Source organism: Cucumis melo, chromosome 5, assembly GCF_025177605.1.
Source record: "Cucumis melo cultivar AY chromosome 5, USDA_Cmelo_AY_1.0, whole genome shotgun sequence".
In the NCBI taxonomy this organism is placed as follows: Eukaryota; Viridiplantae; Streptophyta; class Magnoliopsida; order Cucurbitales; family Cucurbitaceae; genus Cucumis; species Cucumis melo.
In genome coordinates, this window is record NC_066861.1 from 9,737,158 (window position 1) to 9,762,338 (window position 25,181).

Genomic DNA, 25,181 nt, shown 5'->3' on the forward strand with positions numbered 1-25,181 from the left:
TAATACGACACGATGAACCGCCTATATTAGTAAATTCTTATTTTTTTTTTCATTTTTAATTACTATTGAAATTTTCAATATAAAATGAATTCATTTCAAATCTTTTTCCTTCAAAACAAAATAATTAATTTAAAATCCTTTCTAAGATCTCAAATCATAGAATTTAAAATCGTTTATTCAACTTTATTCAATCCAAACGAAGGGTAATTTATAAACGACGTTAACTTTTTTTTTTTTTTTTTAACAAAGAAACTAAATGGATCATTCATAAGAAGTTTGAGGTTTAAAGGATGTAATTATTAATTTCACACTAGTAATTGAAGGTGTAAATGCTGACATGATTTTTCTTGAAAGATTAAAAACCAATACGATTTGAATAGATGCGAAAAGAAAAAATAATTGTTTGGACAAAATTGGGCATTAGAAGCGAAGGTGGGGGATGGAGGGATACGGACATGCGTGGTGGAGGTAATAGAGAAATTCGTTCCATTTTCGTTGCCTTTGCGCCGCGGGGTCTAAAGTCAAAACCCATTAACCAAAGTCTTGAACTCTAATTTCTTCACCTACTTGTTAATCCAATTTCCCTGTAGCATTTGGAGTTTAATTAGAGTTTTGAAATTGAAAAAAAAAAAAAAGAAGAAAGAAACACGAGAAAAAAGACATTGGGTGCAATGCAAACGACTAAGCTAAACCAGATTCAAATTGAAAAATAGAAAAAAGGAAAGGAAAATTTAAAGAGAAAAAAAAAAAAAACAAACAAAAAAGGAGACGAAGAAATGAAAGAAGAAAAGTAGGAAACATTTCTTTGGTTTCTTCCTCCTCCTTCATCTTCTTGCAGTTTCATCTCTTCTGCTGCATCCCTCTCGATCTCTCCCTCTCTCTTTCTCCTCCGCACACCGCACCGCCAGCCCTCCATTTCTGAGCTACCGGTTGCTTTGTTTCTTCCTTTTCGGCAACGGCGTTAAGCGCACCCCCCCCCCCCCAACGCCTTCTCGGCTAACCGGCTGTCACTTCATCCAATCAGTGGCCAACAGATCGTTGACGTGTATTTCCCTCTGTTCGAAGAGTATCAGTACTGACGCACTTGAGATCGGACCTTGGAAACACTCGATGATGATCTTAATTTAAGGAATTTTTTCTACGGTGCAAATATCTGCAGCATCCACCACTTGTTTGACCTCTGATCGTTTTACCCACTCGGTTTCAACCTCGCATCTCTGAGTTCGAAGGAATTCGAACACCGTCCATCTGTATTAAACGCCTTTAAAGTAAGTTTAGAGGCTAATGTTGCTCTAAGTCTCTTTTGAACTCAATTTAAATGAAGTAATTTGGTCTCTAACCTGGTTTAGATTGTTCAATTGAGGTCTCGAGTTTTGAAATAAAGGACAGTTTGGGTAACGTTTCTAAACATTTTAATAGGACCCCCCGATATTATATTTAATTTGGAATGTGTTTTTAGGTTTTAGTCTAAGTTTTTCTGTAATAGTTTGGAATCGATTTGATGTAAGTGGCTGTTTTTACCGGACCGCACTAGTACTAGGTTTGGAATTGTGTTCTGCAGGTATTTTTGGTTTGGTCTGTGTAAAATGGCATGCTATGTTTATGTTTGCGAAATGGTATGCTATATTATGCGTGATAAATATTATGCTATGTCGATCAATGAGATGTGAATAAAAAGTTGGTGTGCATGTTAATACGAAGTGTTTATGAATGTGATGTGTACTGAGTCTGAGAAGTGAGAAAATTACTCCATGTTGCATCATTATTTTTTCGACAAGTATTCAAGCCACCATTGGTGAGTTTTAGGCGTTACAACTCTATTTAGATTCAATTTGGGAAATTACTCGCTCCGAGTGTTTTTTGAGACTTTGAATAAGGTTTCTAACGAAGTTCTGACCCTGAATCCTTGAATTTATTATTTGTTAATTTTGAAGCACCTTAGAATGCTTAAGGAAGTTGAATTCTACCTGTTGGATATGTTTACTTTGTTCTAGCATGATGTATGATTTATTCCCATTATGAATAATTATGACTGATGTTATCCTGAAACTGTGATGTGTTCTAATATGGTCGAGCATGCTTGAATGCTCGTTGTGTTGATTTTCTTTTGATATAAAACAACTTTCACTGAGAAAATGCCTGTTGTGTTGATTATATATTAGTGTTGTTGAGGAAGGCACTAGCACCTTGCAAATACCCCAGCTGTACACCATGAATAGCGAGCCTCTGTAATTGTTGAATCTTTGTGTGCTATTTGGTGGTACTTCAGATGTGGCCAAATAACCCGATTTGTAGGTGTTGATGGGTACAAGGATTTTAGTGATGCTAAAAAGGGAGCTTGAGAAAGATTGACCATTATGACTAGGCGTGCTGTTTGTTTTGCTTTTCTTGAGTTTAGTTTGTTTAAAAACTTTTGGAAGTTAAAACTTTTGTTTTTGATGCAAATCTATTGTGGTTGCCCTTGTGTTTGGGTGGTTCTAATAGAGTTAGTAGTGTTTGGTCTTTGGTGACCTAGCGAGGTTTGGCCTTTGGTGACCCAACGAGGATTGACCTTTGGTGAGGTTTCATGTTTCTCTTTGGGTTTCGAAATGGCTTTTTGTAAGTACACTTTAGGCAACATCTTACCTAGTTGGAAACCATTTCACTAATGGGGTTCTTTTAGGGTTTTTTTTTCTTTTAATGTCTTTGTATTCTTTCCTTCTTTCTCAACGAATGTAGTTGTTTCCATTAAAAAAAAAAAGAAGATAAAAACTGTTGTAGAGTTATTTTGTTTCAAAGATTGGTTTCAGATTGACTTTGGCTTGAATTTGCTAGTTATGTTCCATGTTAATTTGATTAGGAAGTGTTTTGAACATTAGTTTCCTTGATTGCCTTTATAGTTTACCAGGTGATTTGCATATACGTAGTGTTTATGGTTGTGTTAATATGCTGCCAAATCTTTCTAAACTATCATAGTTAGTAAAGTTAGTTAAAGAGTAAGTTTTGTTAATGTTGAAATATTGGGGCATTACATTGCATATCTTGACCTTCATAGTGGCTTTATTTACTGAGTAGTTCCATTACTCAACATTTCCTTTTAAAATTTTTCAAATAATGATACAAGTGTACAGGGTTCTTGGCAAGGCGATTTGTTAACTGTGCCATGAGACTAGGAGGGGCACATTTCTACGTTCATATATTCTTTATATCATTTAAATTTCAAATTATGTCATAAAATTGTTTCTATTGGTTTAACACTTCATCTTTGTTTTATGTTTTACAAGTTTTCAATGGGATCCGAAATAAGAAGTTTTAATTGTTTTCTGGAAAATTATTTCTCCATGCCTATTTTCAAGTTTGAAATAGTATGACATGCACTTACTTATGTCCTTAGTAAGTTTAGGTGTAAAAAAGTTGGGGCTGTACAATTACATTTACTTTTTGGGTTATTGTTTTTCAGGATCATCACTGCATTTTCTTTGTTGTTCCCTTCCCCAATCTTCCACCTCATTTAGAACTTCCTCGATTGGTAAACAATCTCTGAAGCGATCAATTGGAGGGATTCTTGGTCTTGGACCATGTCGTTCTCTGATTCCGATTCATCTTCTTATGGGGGTGATTATAAAAATTTCAGGCAAATCAGTCGTGATCGTGAGTCTCATCTCTCTCTTTTGCATTTATTTTAATTTACTTACCTCCTAGCATTTTTTCATTCTTATCGGTAGGAAACAGAACTTTGATCATCACAAGCATTTCAAACTTTTATAATATTGCATATTATAAAAGATCAACCTTAGATCTTTAATCTTCCTAGATGGCCAGTGCATTGCATCATGGCACCACATTGACTGATTTACTTATCATTTCAAATTCACTGTCAGGATTGCTGCATGAGATGCTTCGCTCAGCTAAAACCGGAGATTCCAAATCAACATGGAAGGTATGCCATATGCATGGTCTTTCAAGCCTATTTTTCACTCATCTTCATTCATTTAACATAATGATTCTTACGTGGCTTTGGAATTTGCAAGGGTCTAATGTAGCATTTTGCATTTTTATAACATGGAATTTGTCTGAAAGGGGGACTTAAAAAAAATGGGAAACTAATTTTTTTTTTTTGGTACAAGCAAGAATCATTGGTTTGCTTTTCGTTTGGTTTATTACTCCACACCACATTCCCAAATTTCTTGGTGCTTGGATCTGTTGCTTGCAGGTTCTCATCATGGACAAACTTACCGTCAAGATAATGTCATACTCATGCAAGATGGCTGATATCACAGACGAAGGTGTTTCATGTAAGAAACACAGACGTATTCTTTAAGAAATTTCATACCAATGATTCCCTCTCTGTGATTCACTGCGTTGGTTAGACAATATATTGCAGTTTCATGATATTAGTTGAATATGAATTTACTGCATTTTGTTTTTTCTCATTAAAGGACTCCAAACAGGGGTGGTTTGTTACTCTGGAAGTGGAATTACACATTAATACCTCATGCACTAATCTCCTCTATATCTATCATTTTTTTGCTAATTTCATTGGCTGAGTTTGTTTCAATGGGAAAGCAAACTTTCATGAAGGAAACTAAAAAGTTTATGAGGCTATACAAAAAAGAGTCTCAAAACTAGCTGAAAATCGGCCTCCAATCAAAAGAATAAGAACTATGATAATTATAAAAAAGTAGACGGACAACCCCCCCCCCCCCCCCCCCCCCCCCCCCCCCCCCGCGGGCATTAAACGATATCTCAGATCTCGTTTGGGGACCTTTTTACACCAAACCTAAAAAATCCTTTTATTTCTCTCCAGATGTAAAATGAACAAACCCTTTCTCACTATAATACAGCGTACTGACGTTAAATCACCATGATTTGAATCCCTAAGTAATTATTAATGCAGTACATCTATTTGCGGTAATGAAATTTATTATTTAATTGATTCATCCATTGCTCAAAGCTATATTTATGTGTTATTTATCTGAAGCAATGATTTTATCCCTATGTAATTATTAGAAGGCGCTACATGTATTTGGGGTAATGATTTCTATTATTTAACTAATCCGTCCAGAATTCAAAGCTATATTTATGTGTTCTTTATCGAAGCAGATAGGAAGAAGAATTAAAAACCTTTTCTAATTGGTTGGGATTTTGTGGTAAATTACTAAAGAAATGCTTTTGTAAGCTAGATCTTTTCTCCATTTGGAATTTGAAAGTGTCTGGATTCATTTGGTGTTGCAGTGGTAGAAGACATATACAGACGAAGGCAGCCACTGCCGTCCATGGATGCTATCTATTTCATTCAGCCTTCTCGAGAGAAGTAATATGTTTGTACTTTTATATGATTTATTCAAGTATACAGTTCCATGTGATAGTTCCATTTAATTGTAAACTTTAAGACCATACATTGTCTCTACCTTTTACTGAGCAAAATTGGAACATAACAGATCTTTTCTGTTTGATTATACTTTTTATTTGGTTTCCTGCATTTATAGTTATTTTCTCTCTTTTATCGTTATGACTTGAACATTTGTCTCATTCTGTTTTTGTCTTAATTCCTGCTTATTCTTTTTATACTGCATAAATTGGAGTAGAGAAGAAAAGTTTGTGTTTCATTTATTTACAGATGTAATGAAGCAAGTCCTTTTCTATATTTCTTACTTATAGATACATGTATGAACCGCACTAGGCAAAGGAGATTTTTCTAACCTCGTCAGAAGGGCCCCTCTTTCTTTGCTTTTTGTTAGGATAATATCTTAATTCTTACACCTCTTATCAAAAGAAAATATCATTTATATAAATAAATACAGGAATGGAGTAAACTTAGTATTGGTTACTATTTTAGATTGATTGCATAAATTAGAGTTGAATTCTTCGTTATCTCTCTCTTTTGAACTTGCAGTGTTATCATGTTCCTTTCAGACATGTCAGGGAGGTCCCCTTTATACCGGAAGTACGTAGGCTCAGTTCCCAATTACATAATGTTTCTAGTTGAGCTTTTTATTTTTATTTTATTTATTTATTTTTTGTAGTAGTTGAATCTATTTTCTTTTGTATCCTTGAAGGGCATTTGTTTTCTTCAGTTCACCTATATCGAAAGAATTAGTCACTCACATCAAGAGGGATTCAACTGTTTTACCTCGCATAGCTGCCCTAAAAGAGGTTGCTGATCTCAGGCCAAGGCTAAAGTTTCTGCTTGATTTTTTTCCATCGTAGTCTGTTGGATTAAAGCTTTCGTTAATTGTTAGATGCAAATGAATATTTACTTTCGCACCTTTCTTTTTGTGTCTATATACAGATGAATTTGGAGTACTTTGCTATAGACAGCCAGGTATCCCTTTTAACCTACTTGTTGATCAATGCAGGTGTATGATCAGTAGTGTTATTTATTGTAGGCTGTAGGTCTCGTATCTTTATTCTTTTTTACAAATTTTGTTTTGCAAACTGTGATGATATTTTAATTTGATCTTTTCCTCGTTAAACATAATGACTTCCACTCACTAGTTGTTTCTGAAGATTATTTCATTTTCCAATATTTGTCTGTACCGAAATACGTATGTTTATATATCTCCGTACTGAAATGATAAATTTGTCCTTAGTTTTGCAATAGTATGAGTTTGAATAATGTTTCTTCATTGAGAGGAAAGTGTGAACATTTATGTCCTGAACTGCATATCATGACAAATTTCATTCATGCATTAATGTTATCATAAATTTGTGTACTATAAACAATGAACTTATATATTTGAGTATTCTTACGTTTTCAGGGTTTTACCACCAACAATGAGAAAGCTTTGGAGGAACTTTTTTGTGATGACGAGAGTTCTCAAAAAGGTGTAGCGTGCTTGAATGAGATGGCCATCCGTGTTGGCACAGTTTTTGCATCATTAAGGGTATTGTTTGAGTTTAAAGGAAACATGCATCCTTGATTATGTCATTGATTGCATTAGTAGTGGTCATGGTTTTAGTGCTGGCTTTGGGGGAGGGATGGAAGACATATATAGTCAATAAATGAAATTTACAAAGGCTATGGAAGGTCAGAAATAACAAAAGGAAAAAAACGAAGAACAAAAAACGACAAATTCCCATCACCAAGACAGTCAAATTTTTCCAACATACCTTTGCAAAATATTAAAGATGCCATTAGCCCACAAAGCACCCCTCTTTCATCAACCCTTAGGCCCAGATAGAAGTTTGAAAATGAAAGCCTTCAATTGATTGGCCCATATAAGCTGAAACAGAAGAGGTCAAAAAACTTCCACCAAAGCCATTTAATGAACTGACTCAAAAAAAAAAAAAAAATGTTGGGCAAATTCTACTTTTCTTCTACAGAGGACAAAATAAGTGGGTGAGAGGCAAGCAAGGGCTCTACCTTTTGGCAATGTTATCTGCAAGCATTGAAGCCTTTAAGAAAAGAACTGACCACAGGTAACTTTATGCTTCTTGAGGAGTTTAGACTTCTAAGTCATCCGACATAACTCCTTTGAGTTAAAGGTCCCTTCTAGGGAACATCAAATGAAAAAGGGTGTTAATTAAAAAAATTCCTGATGATGACGGAGGCTTCCATGTCTAGAATCTTTGTCATGGGAAACAAGGATGACATCCAAACTGCTACTGCGGATAGCTCATTCTCCTCTATCCTCATCCAGTATTCCTATTTCACCCTCGCCTTAAATTCTAGGCAAGGATGTCCATATCCATCATTTAAAAAAAAATTATATCAAAGCATCCTTAGAATCACTCAAACTGATACAACGTTAGCAGAAGGTTGTATTATTCCAGCATGGATCTTCATTAAGCTTGATCAGAGCACCATCATTGAACATAAAAGGCATAAGGGCAGCCCATGGTGAAATAGAAAAAATCAATGGTTTATGGGTCTAGGCCTTGGTAGTCTCCTATTTTCTTGTTGAGTATCTTAATGTTAGATGTGGTCCATAATAACCAGCCCAAGCACCTTCCGTCCTTGAGAAAAATAATGAGGACGAGTTTTGTTAAAATTGCTTCATAATGGACCAAGTAGTAGTTGTGGTGAGGGTTTCCTTGCATGGTTGAATGTGTTGGTAACTTATCAGTTTCTATACTCTTTTTAATCGTACTTGAGTTCTGACTCGTTTTTAGAATGAAGATGAAACAAATTGGATTGGATGAGTAATGGCTATCTGTTGGAAGGTATGTCAAGAGGCAATAGGAGAACTTTTCAAGATGAAACTGAGACGATATGGAGATTTCAGATTTGATGATTCCCAATGAATCTATTTGGCTTCCTCGGGATTACCACTTCACGTTGTTTTTTTCTTTTTTGTGTGTGTGGGGGGAGGGGAAACTTGGGTTTTCTTCTCCCTTTCTAATTTTTTTGATAACTTAAAAATGATGGGGGTGTGAGATATAAACCTTGAGGCAAAATCTACTGCTTTTCATCGAGACTCCTCAAGGCTTAAGCTTGATTTACCTTTTGAGGCTGTAGATTTATTTTATGTTGGGATTACATTGTATTGATCAAGTATTCCCCAACCTTTTCCTTCTCCAGGAATTTCCTTTTGTTCGGTACCGAGCTGCCAAGTCCCTAGATGCAACTACAATGACAACTTTTCGTGATCTCATTCCTACTAAAGTTGCTGCTGGTGTCTATGACTGTATAACGAAATATAAGAAGACAATTCCTGATTTTCCTCAGTCAGAAACATGCGAGCTATTGATTCTTGATCGATCTATAGATCAGGTATATAATGCAAATAGTTTGACTACTTATAAGTTATTAAACACTTGTAATTTAACCTTTTTTGTTTGGTTTATAGCATGGATATTTTATTTATTTATTTATTTTCTCCCTAGATTGCTCCTGTTATTCATGAATGGACATATGATGCAATGTGTCGTGATTTGCTTAGTATGGAGGGGAATAAATATGTTCATGAGGTAAGTTTAGCATTCTATAAGGTCTTTATTTGATTCTGATCTTGTATTTGTTTTTCTTTTTAGGCACTATGTTCATAAGATATTTACTGTTCAGGTTCCCAGCAAAGTTGGAGGTCCACCAGAGAAGAAAGAGGTTCTTTTGGAGGACCATGATCCGGTTTGGCTTGAGCTTCGCCATGCACACATTGCAGATGTATGGCTTGTCCTTATTATATCTTTTGAACATTACTCCTCTGTTTATTTCTAATCACTGGGTTTTTTCAGGCAAGTGAGCGATTGCATGAGAAGATGACCAACTTTGTTTCCAAAAATAAGGCTGCACAAATTCATCAAGGTTCAAGGTTAGCGCTGTGGTGTTTGCTTGCTTTTGGGTTGGTGTTATGAATATGAATTTGGGAACCTGGCTTTTAGGTCACTCGAATGGGTATACCAGAATTGTTTCTCTTTTTTGGTTTTTTTTGGAACGGAAACAAGCTTCTTTATTAGTGATTATGAGACTAAAGCTCAAAGTACAAGAGTATTATACGAATAACAAAAGAACTAAGGGAATATACAAGCTGAGACTTAAACAAAAAATATACACGGGCAACATAAATATGATGGAAACCTAAAAACGAATCCGACAGAAAATAAACGAGCTAATCAAAGCCACTCAAAGACAATACATCAGTAGAAAGCTAAATACAAAGCATTACTTGAATTCTCTCTCAAAGTTAGCCCACTCTAATCTTAAATCTTGCAAACCCAAATCTTCAAGATGAAAGGAGAAGGAGAAAGCCAAGAAGATGCAATAGCTGCTTCAAAACTATCTTGCCTATGCAATCCAATGCCCAGAGGAACTTGAAGCAGTATTCCAATCCACAAAATCTTGCCAGCACTGCCTTAAAGGCATTACTCCAGTTGCCAAAAAATCTGCTTTAGCAATGTCTGTCTCTGAAAAAACCTTCATCCCACCTTGTAAGAACGCCTCCATAACTTCTTAAAGCCTCCAACTAAAGTCCAGCCAACTTTTTTTGAGCTCTAGATGCTTTTTATGAATTCTTTATTGAAGGTCTCTTCTAGATTCTTGAATTAGTACAATGTCCGGATTAATTCCTTTAGAAAACTTTTAAGAATCATTTGCTTTGATTCTTGTCCAAATCCTCACGTAATTCCATAGCTAATCTTCATTTTTCAACCCTGAAGGATATCCACTGAATGACCTGTTTTCCTTTGGATTAGGGTAAGGAGATTTCACAGGCTTCCAATATGAAATGTAATTTTTGAGGTATGTCTTTCTTTTCCAGTGGAGTAAGGGGGAAGCTTTCCTTAATGGAATGTAATTGAACCTCTTCAGTTTGGAATAAAATACCTAAAGCCTTGTTCATATCGTCCAACATTTCATCTGAATGTTTTATATCCTTATCATTTCTCTTTCCAGTTCTTCACTGCTTACACTTGCCAATGACTCTTCATTGAAGTCTTTTGGAGCTTTATGAGAAGTTGTCTGAAAAGTGCAATGTATACCTCACGCAGAAGAATTGAAACACTCTTGGGAATTACATCCAGAATGGGAACCGGGTTTATTCAATAAAGGTAAAGAAGCTGAGCTGTTTTGTTCTAGCCTAGGGACTTGGATCTTGATACAACACGACTCAAGCAAATCGGGGTTTGTGAATTTTGTCCAGGAGTTGTTAAAACAAGTCCTTTTCCTGGTGAAGTGTTTTCGAAAAGGCTTAAACAAATAAGAACTTCTTTGGGACATTCTAGAAATCTTGTGCTTCTTGTTTTTCTACATTCATTGATGCATGGAAATGTCAGCCGGAAACTTCTGCGGTTGAAATACCGTACTTGTATTTTGAGATGGAGACTGAAGAAGATCATTATTCAAATTATCCTTGGACGAATGGAATGCTATGTTCAGTTTACCGTTTGATTGGTTGGAAATTGGCAAGGAACAGTCGGATTCCGAGGTAGAGGAAGAAATGAGAACTCGACTGGAAGATGGAAGGGTTCTTGAGTGATTAGTTAATGCTGCTGAGCTGTCTTTTGGGGGGACTAACGGAGGAACTACAACAGCCACTTTTTTAAATTTCTTTTTCGTGCCCTTATGGATGGAAGATGAAAGGTTACTTTGCAGAGAATCATTTCCATCTGCATTCTCTTTCCTCATTAATGCTTTTTTCGTGTTCACACTCGGCTGGAAAGGAGCCCATTTGAGTTCTCTAACATCTGAGGTTAAATTGGCGGGAGACCAAAGCCCAATGAATTAAAGGCACAGTCATCTTCTACTAATTTCTCTCCTTTCCTTGAGTGCAGCTCTTTAAATTTTAATGGACAGATTCCATTTCCAATCTGGCTGTTGGCCTTTGTCTTCTCCTCCGGCACCAGTGAGGAAACTTGAACGTGATTGATGTAAGAAGACTAAGGGTTAATTGGGTAATTAGGTTATATTCTAGGTTAATTCCCTTTTTACCCCCACTTGTAATAGAACTCTATAAATAGGAGTCTTCTCCTTTTGTATGAAGCACATTATTCATTCTAATAAAAGATCCACAATCTTGGTTCTTGGAGGATTTCTTCTTGAGGTTATTTAGGCTACATCAGTAATTCAAAACTTTGAATGGATTTCTTGAAACGGAGGGAGAATTTTAGTGGATTAACACATTAAGTTCTGGAGTGAAGAACGAAACATCAGCATCTTCATCTTCCAAAGCTTGCTTAACCCTTAGCTGATCAATAGGGTTTTTGAAATCCTTAAAAATAAGACTTCCCTTGAAAATACTTGGGGGATCCATAGGCTCCAAATCACCAAAATTAAAAAAAAAAAAAAAAGTGGTAGGTATAAAACCACATAAATTCTGTTCAACTTGAATTCTCGCTTTGCTGCTCAGATTAAGTGTTTCTGTGGCAATGTTTTCCGAACCCCCAAAATACTCTCCAATTGCTTCGAAGGATTTTCTGCACCCGTAGTCTGATGGAAGATTTCTAATTCTCAACCATCCTCTAAAGCCTTTCATTACCAGTGGCCGGTTGTGTTTAAATCTATTCCATTTTCAAACTTAAGGTGGAACGACCCCATCTCCTACCATCTTTCAGGTTCATTGACGAAGTCTTCAACCAATCCCTGGTCTAGACTAATGAGGGTCTTTTCATCAATCAGTGGGTTGATAATTCTTATTTGGAAACAGATTTCCAGCAATTTTCAGATTTCTCTCCAATCATCCAACGCAAAGAGTCTCGTATCTATCCACAGATGTTCAAACTTTGCTCGAATAACCTCCGTGTTTTCTATCACCCACTAGCTCTGTTTTGCTGTCTTCAAAACAGAGGAAACCTGAGAACTTTCTCCTTCATCATTGGCAGTATTTTAGAAAGCCCTCTCAGGCTTGTGTCTAGGCCTGCCTAGGCTCAAAGCATAGGTCTAGCGCCTTTTCTTTCCAAGGTGAGGCTCACGGTATAAGGAGGCGCATGCCTTTTCTGAATCCCCATGGCTCAAAGCCCTTGGATTGGGGCTTTTTCATTTTTCTAAAAAGATGTAATAATTGAGGGTTTTCCTTCTTTATTAACTAAAAGAATCAAGTCTACGAAGCCTAAATGCAAAAATTCTGCTTGAGGTATTTTTTTCCATATTTCCACTTTAACCATACTTCTCTTTTTAATGTAATATTTTTATATGTAGTGTGACTCATAAAAAGAAGCCAACGCCTTTATGTGTGTCTTGCCCCTAAGCTCCATAGTGTGCCTTAGGCATTTACCTTTCCATCAAAACAGAGCCCTAAAGTATTTGGGAAGTTGTGTCTCTTAGTAATGTGGGATGATTTGCTTAAATCATATACTTCTGCCATTGTTTTATTAGAACTTTCAACTTTCCATCCGTCATGCTACCAATAATTGGATTCTTAAAATCGTTTCAATTAGATTTGTATATGCACATAGTTCGTTAGGATTTCTGGATGCAATTTTTCCTCTTTTGTTTGTTTGTTGTGAAATAGACTTCCTCAACTTTTAAGTTGTGGGTTAGAAAGACATTTTAGGGATGAAGAGGAACATAATGTTGCATGGGAGATTCATTTGTCTTGATGGGAGATGCAATCAAATGGATAAATGAATTACAGATATGCATATCCCATCAGGATATCATCTTAAAGTTTTATTAGAACTTTTATCTTTCCATCCATCATGCTACCATTGATTGGATGCATAAAATCTTTTGAATTAGATTTGTATATGCAAATAATTTGTAAAGATTTCTATAGGAGTTGTTTTGCATGGTTGGAATCCCTTCTGTTAGGGTGCTGTTTTTGTGGGCTGAGTTTTTGTGGTATGCCCGTATACTTTGTCAATTTTTCTTAATGAAAGCCGTTGATTTTATAAAAAAAGAGTGTTAGGATTTCTAGATGCAGTTTTTTCCTATTGTTTGTTGTTATGAAATAGACTTCCTCATCTTTTAAGGTGTGGGCTATAAAGACATTTTGGGTATGAAGAGGCACATATTGTTGAATGAGAAATTCATCTGTCCTGATGGCTTCATATCTGTATTCTTTAGCAACTGTAATTTTTGTGGGAGTGGGTGTTCAGAAGGTGCGAGGTATTTTTTTGAAAATGAGTTGGATGCATTAAACTTGTGGAAATTACATAATTTTTATTATTGGTTAAGAATGGTGGGAAAGTTAGGAATTTTCCAAGTGTAGGGCGATGAAGAAAGCTTTGCCCTCTTAGATGGACCTTGACGCTTGTGGTTTTCAATATGGAATCAGCTTCAATCAAGTAGGCCTTCATTTAGATGGTGGCTGATTGCTTCTTAGGTGATGGGTGGTTGGTCATTTCGATTTTCAAGAGAGTGATGGGCTGGTGTGGTGTGGAGGTAGAAAGTCAGCAGGTTTTGGGGCAAAGAGGAGTTGGTCATGGTTTTTGGCAAGGGTGGGTTAGGGAGATGTCGTGGGAGAAAAGGAGCATCGTGTAGTGCCCTTTTTCCCCTGAAATATTTTCCTCCAACTTATCAACATTTTCATTAAGATGAGTCTATAACTTACCTTGACTGACTTTTTAATGTCTTAGCTTTGAGGAAGAACTGTTGATTTATTTTCGTGAGACCTTGTAATAGACTTTGGGTCTTTTGCTTCTTCAATATCAGTATATCAGAGCCTATCTTGTTTTGTTTCTCCTTTTTTTTTTTGTTGGGTTTTACTGTTTTTAGGTAGAAAGGACCTAACAAATTGGTATCAAAGCCTTCAATCCTGGGCGAACAAGGCAAATGGCTCAAAAACATATGAGACGATGGAAGCAAATGAGGAGATTTTGAAAATGAAGGAAATGATCTTGGGTCTATGTAAAAGTATTGAGAAGTTGACAGAGGAAGTGCATAGAGATGTTCATTTTTCTTGTGGGGTTGGGTCTTGTAGGGATCCACCTCAAATGGGGTGGGGATCCGTGATTAGATGGAGAATGGGGAAGGGACTGGGGGAAATGTTTTCCTCGTTGACTAAACAGGGAAAGGGACAGGTATGTTGGGATGTTGTCTTGCTGACACTCCCTTTGAATTCAACTGTAAACTGGGAAATTCAGGTGATAAAGTTCTAGTTGATAAAGAGTAATATCAGTGCCTTGTGAGTAGGTTGATTTACTTGTCCCATATTCGACCAGATATTTCTTATGTTATAAGTGCTGTGAGCCAGTTTATGCAGGCTCCCTATGGGGAACACATGGAGCTGTCAACAGAATATTGAGATACTTAAAAACGATTCTTGGTAAAGGATTGATGTTCAAAAAGACAAACAAGAAAACTATTGAGGCCTATACTAATTCTAACTGGGCAAGGTCTGATGTTGACATGAAATCTACCTCTAGTATAGGGCTATTAGTTCGAGGATACGTTGGAAATTTGGCTCCAGATAGTTTTGTCTGGTCTTCATCAGGAATGTGAGGTGTTAATGAAATTATTCTGTGCAAATAGGTAGCTATTAGCATCGCCAATAATCCAGTTCAACATGATAGAACTAAACATGTTGAGATTGATCGACACTCTATCAAAGAAAGGTTGGACAATGGTAGCATATGCATTCCATATATTGCCTCGAGTTAACAAGTTGCTGATGTTCCCACCAAGGGGCTTCTCAGACAGAACTTTGATTTTGTGTTAGCTAGTTAAGTCTCATTGATATCTACGTCCCAACTTGAGGTGGAGTGTTAGATTTAGTTGGTTTGGCCAAAGGAAGGATTTGACCTAATATTCTTTTTTTTTTTCTATGCTGTATTCTTTTTATTTCCCCTCTTGTATTATTTGTTAATATGAGAAATTAATAAGAAAAGTAAATTGTGGTTTTTCTCCCGGCACTCGGGTTTCCACGTAACTTGGTGTGTCTCTTTACTTTATCACTTTTAACAGTATTCAATAGGGTTGTTCATATGACCATAAAACCTGAACTACCCAACCTAAAATGTAAGGGTTGGGTTGGGTTAAACATTTGCTATCTTTGTTGGGTTGAGTTGGGCCACGGGTTGCCTAGAAAAGCTTGGGTTAACCCAATCCAACCCAAAGTACATATATATTAGTAAAAATATATTTATACTTCTCTTTTTTATACTTTGATTACTTTGAATGGATTAATTTGTGAATGTTTAATATTTTTTTAGAACGGTTATGATGTTTGTCTTTGTTTAGAGTTTGTAATAAATATTATTAGAAAGAAACTTGCCTAACTAATCATGTGTTGTAGATAAATTTGCCTATTTTTAATTAGAAAGAAACTAATAAATTATTACCCTGTAATCGAACCCAACCCAACCTTGGGTTGAGTTGGGTTGAAGACTTTATTTGGGTGGGTCTTTTGTATTGTCAACCCAAACAACTTTAGGCTGTTTTTGTCAACCTCAACCCAATCCTACATATACACCCCCAGTATTCAATATTCTTCGTGACAACAAGTTATTCGCCAAAAAGAAGAAGTGTATCTTTAGTCAACCACAGATACAATATTTGGGACATCAGATCTCCCAGCAAGGAGTATAAGCCAATGATGAAAGGATGGAGGCCATGACCCAATGGCCACAACTGAGGAACATATCCGGATACTGAGAATTTCTTGGGCTGACTGGATATTGAGAAGATTTGTGCAAGGGTATGGAAACATTGCTCTACCCTATTGACTAAATTATTGCAGAAAATGCTTTTGAATGTAGTGAGGAAGCCACTGCAACATTCAAGGAATTGAAGCAGGCCATGATAACCATACCAGTTTTGGCCTTACCAGATTTCTCGCGACCGTTTCTTATTGTAACTGATACTTTAGTTCAGGTCATGGCTTGGGGTGCTGTTTTAACTCAAAATTCCAGACTAATTGTGGACTTAGTTGTCTCGTAGAGCCTGAGCAAAATTGATATATGAGAGAGAATCGATGACAGTGGTCTTGGTTGTGCGAAAGTGGCATCATTTGCTTTGAAACTAATTCACAGTAATATCTGATCAAAAAACATTGAAGTTCTTGACAGAGCAACGTAAGGTGCAACCCAATTTTCGAGGTGGTTAATGAAGCTGTTGAGATATGGTTTCAAGATTTTATGCCAATCTGGATTACAAAATGAAGCAGCAGATGCCCTTTGTAGATTTCCTATAGCAGGGGAAGCAATGATGATTAGAGCCCCAACCTAGCTAGATATTGAGATAATTCATCCGGAAGTTGAAAAGAATGAAAAATTACTGAGCATTAACAGAATGTTGAAGGACCCCAAAGGAAAACCTAATTATTAGTGATAAATTGGAAGACTTCCTTACAAGGGAAGGTTAGTTTTATCTATTACTTCTTCTCTAATTCCTACTTTGCTCCATACTTTTCATTATTTTGTGTTGAATGTGTTGGGAGGGCATTCGGGGTACCTTCGAACGTTCAAGCGCTTGAATGGTGAGTTATTTTGGCAAAGCATGAAGAATGATAATAAGAAATATATGGAAAGTTGTGAGGTGTGCCAAAGAAATAAAACATAGCACTTTCTTCAGTAGGACTCCTTCAACCAATCCACTTTCGAACTTAATTTGGGGGGATTTATTGATGGATTTCATGGAAGGATTCCTAATTCGGAATTGTTTATACAAGAAGTGGTTAAAATCTATTATTACTATTCGAGATAAGATTTTCTTGAGTAATTTCTGGAAGAGTTTTTTTCAATGGTAGGAACGGTGATCAAGAGTAGTACGACGTACCATCAACAAACCAATGGACAAACTGAAAGAGTGAATTGTTGCTTAGAAACATATTTGAGATGCATTTGTAATGAGCAGCCAAACAATTGGAGTAAGTTGATAGCTTGGGCTGAACTGTGGTATGATACCACCTTGCACATTTCAATGAAGTCTACCCTTTTTCAAGTGGTTTATGGAACCCACAACCCAAGATGACAACGAATGATAGTGTGGAACAACTGAAACAAGAGATTTGGCTCTGAATGTGTTCAAAGAGAACCTATTAGGGCACAAAATTGAAGGAAGAAACAAGGTGATTTGCATAGAAGGGATCTGAATTTTGTAGTAGGGCATGGGGTATTTCTTGAAGCTTTGACCATATTGACACCAGAAAAAAATGTTAGAAATTAGCTCCAAGGTTTTACGGGCCCTAATGGATAAGTGAGAAGATCGAGAAGTTGCATACAGGTTGGATTTGCCTCCTGAAGCCATCATACACAATGTTTTCCATGTATCCCAGCTCCCAATGGAATCCAATCAAATTCAACATCAGCACCCCACTTTGATGGAGGAATTTGAGTTACAAGCTCTAGTTGAACAGTGTTGAGAGTGCGTTGGAATTGACTTGGGAGCTAATGAATGGTTGGTTAAAATGGAAAGAACTTCCAGAGGATGAAGCAACCTGGGAATCAGTGTACTTGATGAGCCACCAATTCTACTGATGTGAAAAAAAAAAAGAAAAACAAACCTTGGTGGATGGATCCAGCGTCCAAACGTTTATTTTCCGGTGAATCATGTGCAATGGGGCTAGAGAGCCCAAGATCATTTGTTTGTAAACTCTAAGCTGGCTGTACAATCTAGCGATTTTTTTCTTTTGATAATTCAATTGGAACTGTAGTTTGAGAGGTCCTCAAGAATGGCTGCTTTATGTTTTTGTTGGTTGCAAATATAAAAACCGAAATCAATGGTTAATGATTGGGTATTGGTGGCTGGTGCTTTGGTAATTGGTAAGTGGCTGGAATGAAGCAACATGTTCAACTTTAGATATTTTTGACTTCATATTGACGGAGTTTATTTATAGATTTAGTTCTCCAGGCTTCATTGATGGATCATTTTGACTAATCTATTTTGTAATTTTGTTTTGTTTCTGATACAAGCTAATTGGAAACGTATTCTCCTATAATTGGTTACAGGATCACTGCCATATTTCCCTCTTTTATTTATTATTTATTTTTAAGAAAAAAAAAGTCGTGCTTGTCCTTTCCACAATTTCATTTCACATTGAACAAACAGGATAAAAGGGAATTCTTCTTCCTTATTGAACTTTGGCCTCTAGTTTCTTTTATACTATTGAGTCATTGGCCAAGCACTGGGTACCTATATGAGCTAATTTTCTGTGGTTTGTTAGCAGTAGTTAAACAAGCATACTTTACTATGATGTTGCTTTTCTGACCTAAATATTTTCTGCTTTTCTATAGAAATAGTAGTGAACTTTCCACACGGGATTTGCAAAAGATGGTTCAAGCATTGCCACAATACAGCGAACAAATCGACAAGCTCTCTCTACATGTGGAGGTTAGTTTATTGTAGAGTTTGGTTTTGTATGTTACTTTTTGACCTAAATGTTGCATGGTACTTTTCCCCTACCTAGAGCAAACAATCTTAGCTTATAGATAGAGGAGAGAAGAGGATGGTTTTTTTAGTTTAATCAGGTTTGGTTTTGTACTGTGGTTGAGAACTTTGCCGTGTCTAGAAGCCTTAGAAACTGAAAAATGTTTCAAAAAAGAGCAAAGGAGCCTTCATTCCCTCTTGCTCAGCAATATGTTCAATATTTAAGGAGTTGGAAATAACTTCTTAAGATCTTTAGGAACTGACATTGAGTTTATTAATTCAGATTGCAGTAAAATTAAACAAGTTCATCAAGGAACAGGGGCTCAGAGAACTAGGACAAATTGAGCAGGATCTTGTTTTTGGAGATGCAGGAACAAAGGAAGTAATAAAATTTTTGACAACAAATGAGGTGATGACTGAAACTATATTAATGTTCTCAAGTAAAAGTCCGTAGAGATACGAATATGAAAGATACTTTGAACATCTTGGCAGGATGCAAGTCGTGAAAATAAGTTACGGTTATTGATGATTCTTGCAGCCATTTATCCTGAGAAATTCGAGGGTGAGAAAGGTCAAAATTTAATGAAGGTTAGTAGTTTGAACTTTGACCCACTGCCGGGAAAGAAAGGACAACCTTTCCAACAAACCAGCTATTTAACTAATTAAGTTATTTATCACATGCAAGATATCTTAACTAAGATATTGCTGTCTTGTACTGGAAAAAGAAAAAAACAAAGATATTGCTGTTTTTTATTCTTCATGCTTCACATCTTGACGATGTTTAATGCTTGGCAGTTAGCAAAACTACCACCAGAGGATATGAGTGCTGTTACGAACATGAGATTACTTGGTGCTGCACCTGATAGCAAAAAAAGCTCATTAGGGTCATTTTCTTTGAAGTTTGATATTCATAAGGTAAAACTGTCCATCACTTGGCTTCTTTAATTTATTTGTTTGATGTCTGACAATATAGTTATCATCAGAAGAAGCGTGCAGTTAGGAAGCAACAAAATGGTGGAGAAGAAACGTGGCAGTTATCGCGGTTTTATCCCATGATAGAGGTGAGACCACGGTCATGCTTGTTTGTTCAATCTGATGCAATTATTAATATTGGGTAACATATGATTAGATGGCCTTGATATAAAGTGGGGGAGATGTTTTATATGGTTTAGTGTTTTTTTGCTCTAGCCTATCGACTTGATGCAGGTGACAGGGATCAGTAGGTCTTGTCTAAATTCGAATTTCAAAAATGTTATTTCCTTCTCAATTGATATTAATCAGTGATTGATGGGTGGTTCTGCCAAAATCCAATTAGAACATCTTTGTATTATATTTCATTTTTTGATGGATGTGTTTTTCTATTTTAAAAAATAAAAAAAGCCATAGAAGTTAAAAGTAATTACAAGAGTCTTCTCTCTCCTCTCTTCCTCGTCATCCTTGCTGTTGTAGCTCTGTCTAGTGTTCTGTTTTCTCTGATCAGTAAACAAGTGTGGGACGAAGCTGTTTTATTTTAAATTTTATTTCATTATCCGACCTTACAGTTGAAGATTTCTTCTTTTAGCATTTGGTTTGTAGATGGACTTTTCTGTTTGGAAGATGTTAGAAGTAAACATGTTTTTCCTCTTTCCAAGTCTCATTTCCTCTGGTTTGAAAAAGCCATTACTGAACTTCTAGGCTTGTCAACTTGTCAATTCTTCAAGAAACAGAGTTGATGTTGCTCATTCTACTTGCATATTGAAAATTTGAGTTGGCATGCTTAGTATCTATTACAAGAACTTTTAGTTGGGGCCTTGTAAGGATAAATGTTCTTTGTTATCTCCTCTGATGCCAAATGAAATTTTCAAGAATTATGCAAATATTCTGAAAGGAAAGCAGAGTACTAATTTCCAGTTCCAGATGTTTTGCAAGGAAAACAAAGTGTCTCTTCCTCTGTTTTAGCTTCAAATTGTTTTGTTCCTCCCAAGACTCATGGATCTTATTGGATCAGGAAAGAATCTGAAGTGTTTGCTGAAGATTTCAATGAGTTTTGGGTGATCTCGAAACTATTTGTTTTTGATAATTGGAAGGAGACTTACAACTCTGAAGCTCATTTTAAGACTAAAATTTGTATTAATCCGTGTTGAGGATAAAGCTCTGATTGTACTTGACAAGGGCAAAATGGAAGAGTTTATTTGATTCTCCAAGCGAATTGCAGGCTTATGGTAATTTTCATCTTCAGTTGAAAAATGGAACATGGATTTGCAGTCCTCCTTTCGTATGAAAGGATTTGGAGGTTGGATTTCTATCAAAAGTTTTCCTTAAGATTAATGGTGTTGGAGAACATTGGAAACTATTGGAGCTTATTTTGGAGGTTTAGAGAGTATAGCTTATGAAACTCTCAATTGGTTAATTGCTTTGAGGCTTGTATTCAAGTTAAAAGAAACTTGTGTGGTTTCATGCCTTCTCACCGAAATTAAGGATGTTGATAGGGTATACTTCTTGCTTTTTTTGGGAGATATTTTAGCTCTAGATCCTCCCAATCTCATTCATGGTGATTTATTGTAGAAGTTTTTTTCAAATTCACTTGATTTATTTCGTTTATGCCAGGTTATGGCAGATGAAGGTACTGTTCTTCAAATTCAGAGGTATGATATTGACTTCTTGGCTTTCATTCAGTCCATTTCCTTGTTTTCAAGGGATCTATTGGAAGTTGTTGGCCTAAAGTGTGGAAAAAAGTGTGATTGTACCGGGAATAAAAAACAGAGCAAGTTTTCTTTGTAAACCGAGCAGCTTCCTGAGGTTGAAGATTAACAATTAATGGCTGTTTTGCAAGCTTTAATCATTTTGATGTGAATATAAATCCTTTTAGTTCTCAGCCACGTTTAAAGAAGAAAGAGAAACGCCATTCCTATTCATTTGACATACCCAATATCGAAGTTAATGCTAACACGATTTTCACTTTCAATGTTCTCATTGATGTCTCAACCAAGATTTGTTTACTTGGTGACCATTAGCTTCAGGAATATCAGCAAGCAACCGATTTTTAGCTGATAAGGACTCTTTATTTATTAAATCACAACAAGGCTTAATTAATGTTAATTTTGTTCAATTAATACCAGCCCTCTTCATTATTCTCGAAAACGAGAAACTAGAGACTTATTTTAGGGGTTAGTATTACTGTTCGTAATTCAGACTTTATTGAAGAGTGTTGTTCCTGTTTATTGACTCATTCATCTGATGTGTTACAAGACAAGTGTTTACTACACAGGATTCATTTTCTTCTAAATCCTTTGGAAGATGGAAGCTTTATTTGGGGCCCCTTTCCGTTTCAGTTTTATAGCAGTTGGTGGAAAATTGCAGAATGTGGTATTATCATTGTGCATCCTTGCTTTCTGATCTAGTGTTGTTAAAATTGTACGATAACCGTGTTGTATAGTATGATACAAGTTGGAATGGAGGGAAATCGATATGACTTTGTCAGAGTATTTGAATGTTTCTTCTCCTTTGTGTTAGCTCCCTATTTGCAGCTATGTGGAAGTCAGTGTCCTAAGAGGACTAATATTCTGATTTGGATTTATGCTTGATGGTAATCTAAATTCAGGGGAAATTTTATAACAAAAGTGTTCTAAGCAGCGTCTATTAGAACTTTGGTTGGAAAGAAATTAGTGCATATTTCAAATTTACTCTCTTTTTCAATTTGATCATTTTAATTTGGCACATCTCAGAGCATTGGTGCTTGATATCAAAGGTCTTTGGTGGTTTTCCCATTCAAGATATCTTTTGAAACTGGGATGCTTTCATTTCCCCCTTTTATCAAGTCTTAGTTGTCTTGGTTTTCTTTCACCTTACTAGTTTTGTTTGGTTTATTATTTGTCACGAGGTTTTTGTTTTATTTTGCTTTGTTTTTATTGTGTGTGTATCAGGCTCTTTTCATTTACTTGAGGAAAATCTTCATATCCTCTACAAAAAGAAATAAATAAACACAAGCCCCCTTGTGAAGGAGGAAGAGTATTTTCTAATATTTGTTTTCCCAAGACTATTTGTTTAACTTTTTGGGTGTAGTTGCAAATTTAACCCGTGGATTAATAATATACGACCAAGAGATTTGGCCAATTAGTTTTCTTTTCAAACTATTGAGCAGCCAGCAGGTGGTGTTTACCTAAACTGGATCTTTTATGGCCTTTCAGTTTACCATGCTTTGATGTTGCTTCACAATTAAAAGAACATTGCATTTCTTGTTTGTTGGACCAAATATCTTAAACTCAATTTAATCAGGGTGACACTTAACGTACCCTTAGTGTGATCATTTTCAACGGTCGACGCCATGTTCTCCAAAGCTAATGGCTTTTAAGGCATTTATCTTTGTTGAAATCCATTCCTGTCATTGTTGACCCAAATTAATTTTCAGGAACTGATTGAAAAACTTAGCAAAGGTGAATTATCCAAGGATGATTATCCATGTCTAAATGACCCCAGTCCAACTTACCATGGACCATCTCATACTGCAGCAGTTCAGCCACCTCCGGCTGCTCATTCAATGAGATCAAGACGGACTCCAACATGGGCCCGACCTCGTGCTTCCGATGATGGATACTCAAGGTGCTTTATTTACTTATTTTATTTGATTTTTTGGTTTTTATTTTGTATATACACACACACACACACACACACATATATATATATCAAATTTTCACATTGATGGCATTTAAATTTTTGTGGTTCATTTGTCACATTTGATTCCTGTCTAATTTTCTTGTTGAATCATTGATACTTCTGGTTTACTTGGAGACTATTAAGATATTAAGATCTGAACCTGTAACAATCTAATAGAGTAGAATTTCCTATTGGCATGTTTCTTTTACGATGCATTGTTCTAGATTTAAAAATTTCTTTTCGGACAGTGATTCAATACTGAGGCATGCATCTAGTGATTTCAAGAAGATGGGGCAGCGTATCTTTGTATTTATTGTAGGTGGAGCAACTAGGTCGGAGGTAAAATATTTTCTTATATTATTTGAACAGGTTGTCATTGATACTCTTTTGAGTTGGTTATCTGGACGCATAAATTATATCTTTTCAACCTGCAGCTTAGAGTTTGTCACAAGCTTACAGCAAAGTTGAAGAGAGAAGTAGTTTTAGGTTCAACAAGCATCGATGATCCTCCTCAATTTATTACGGTATTTAGCTTCTACCTCTTATATTGAAATGTGGAGTTGTTTTCTACCCTTTTTATGACACCCATCATTTCTCATAAATATCGTATGTATAACTGATACAGAAGCTTAAGATGTTGACTGCACATGAGCTCTCATTGGATGATCTCCAGATATGATGATTAGAAGCAGCCTCTTCTCTGCTCTTCAGCGCTTTGTAACTAGTCTGTTGGTTGATTTTTTTTTTTTTTTTTTGCCTCTTTAAGCTTTAGTTTTATTGCTAGTTTGTCATGATCTTGTGATGAACTTTTAGCTTGTGCATATTGCATAATGTAACATGTTTTACATTCGTATATTGTAACATTTCTTAATAGATAAGATACGATTGAAACTGTGCCTTCCCATTATTACCCATAGTTCACACGATTGAAGGAAAAAACTAATTGTGTAAATTTTTGGGAAGCAAATATAATCAATTCGTGTTGTTTGATTTAGTACACATTGCAAATGGATAGGTATGAATTCATGAATTTGTTTGGAGGATTCAGAAACAACTGTAGCTTAGGAATCACAGATTTCGTTTCAATACAAGTTATGGGGTGAATTCAATGAAGAATATTATAGTGTTTATGAAACTATGGCTACTTTAAGACTTCTCATCCTAGCAACGAATTTCATTTCTTGTAAGTGTCTTCAAATAGGCAATGTACCTTTTGCGCCAAGTCAAGTTCATGTTCATAAAAATTGCGATGGGAAAGGTAGAGGTTTTCACTTGAGAAATAAACCAACGTCATGTGTTTAGGTTATATGTAGTTCATTAAAGCTGGTTTGCTCCAGTAGAACAAAATGAATGTGCAAGAAAATGATCACACCCTAACTTTAATCAATTAGTAAGAGTAGCTGACAATAAATGAAAAGTTAAAATTCATTTTCCTTTCATGGAAGTAAAACTTATTTTGTTTTCATTTTTTAATTGTTCCATCTTTAATAATATTGGCTATTGTAATTTACAAATTAAAACCAAAACTTAAATGATAATAGTCCTCGTACTAAACCATTTGTAATAATTTGATCTGTATCCTAAAAGAGTACTACTAAAATTTATGGCTAATTTTCACAATTATAATTAAATAATCTGAAACGAGCTTCTTTTGGGTTAAGTTTGTTTATAAATTGTGAAGATTAAAGTTGTGTTATGATCAAAATTGACAATAAAATTTAATCTTTTCCTAATATTGATTAAAATGTTAACAAATTTGAAAGTTTAGTGATGATATATGCTAAAATTCAAGAATTAGTACAAATTTGAAGGTATAAGAATTAGATTGTTGCAAATTAGAAGCTTTTCTGGCAGAGAATTTGAAAAACAAAAATTTAAAAAACAAACA

At 35.7% G+C, this 25,181-nt stretch overlaps 1 protein-coding gene across 7 annotated transcripts; it reads left to right on the plus strand.

The window, feature by feature from the left end:
* The first annotated feature begins 666 nt into the window (after window positions 1–666).
* On the plus strand, window positions 667–24,287 carry LOC103496936 (SNARE-interacting protein KEULE). Of its 7 annotated transcripts, none has more exons than XM_008458985.3 (22): window positions 692–1,268; window positions 3,440–3,630; window positions 3,861–3,919; window positions 4,193–4,274; window positions 5,215–5,293; window positions 5,876–5,926; window positions 6,039–6,135; window positions 6,272–6,304; window positions 6,741–6,866; window positions 8,504–8,695; window positions 8,809–8,892; window positions 8,987–9,085; window positions 9,157–9,233; window positions 18,529–18,625; window positions 18,945–19,070; window positions 19,154–19,249; window positions 19,457–19,576; window positions 19,648–19,722; window positions 23,049–23,239; window positions 23,542–23,632; window positions 23,728–23,817; window positions 23,919–24,287. In XM_008458985.3, the coding sequence occupies exons 2-22, from the start codon at window positions 3,558–3,560 to the stop codon at window positions 23,970–23,972; spliced, it is 1,992 nt and encodes a 663-aa protein (XP_008457207.1). In that variant the 5' UTR covers window positions 692–1,268; window positions 3,440–3,557; the 3' UTR covers window positions 23,973–24,287. The 7 variants fall into 7 exon arrangements, with proteins under 7 accessions (XP_050940400.1, XP_008457209.2, XP_008457210.2 ...); XM_008458983.3 differs by having other exon boundaries at window positions 693–1,268; window positions 19,645–19,722; XM_008458984.3 differs by having other exon boundaries at window positions 693–1,268; window positions 3,495–3,630; window positions 19,645–19,722.
* Window positions 24,288–25,181: the final 894 nt, after the last annotated feature.

Bases quoted from the DNA above. Each gene is read 5' to 3' on its own strand.
- LOC103496936 (XM_008458983.3), top strand. From the start codon at position 3,558: ATGTCGTTCTCTGATTCCGATTCATCTTCTTATGGGGGTGATTATAAA. The intron at 19,723-23,048 runs GTGAGACCACGG...ATTAATTTTCAG, and splicing joins GGTTTTATCCCATGATAGAG to GAACTGATTGAAAAACTTAG. The intron at 23,818-23,918 runs GTATTTAGCTTC...TAACTGATACAG, and splicing joins ATCCTCCTCAATTTATTACG to AAGCTTAAGATGTTGACTGC.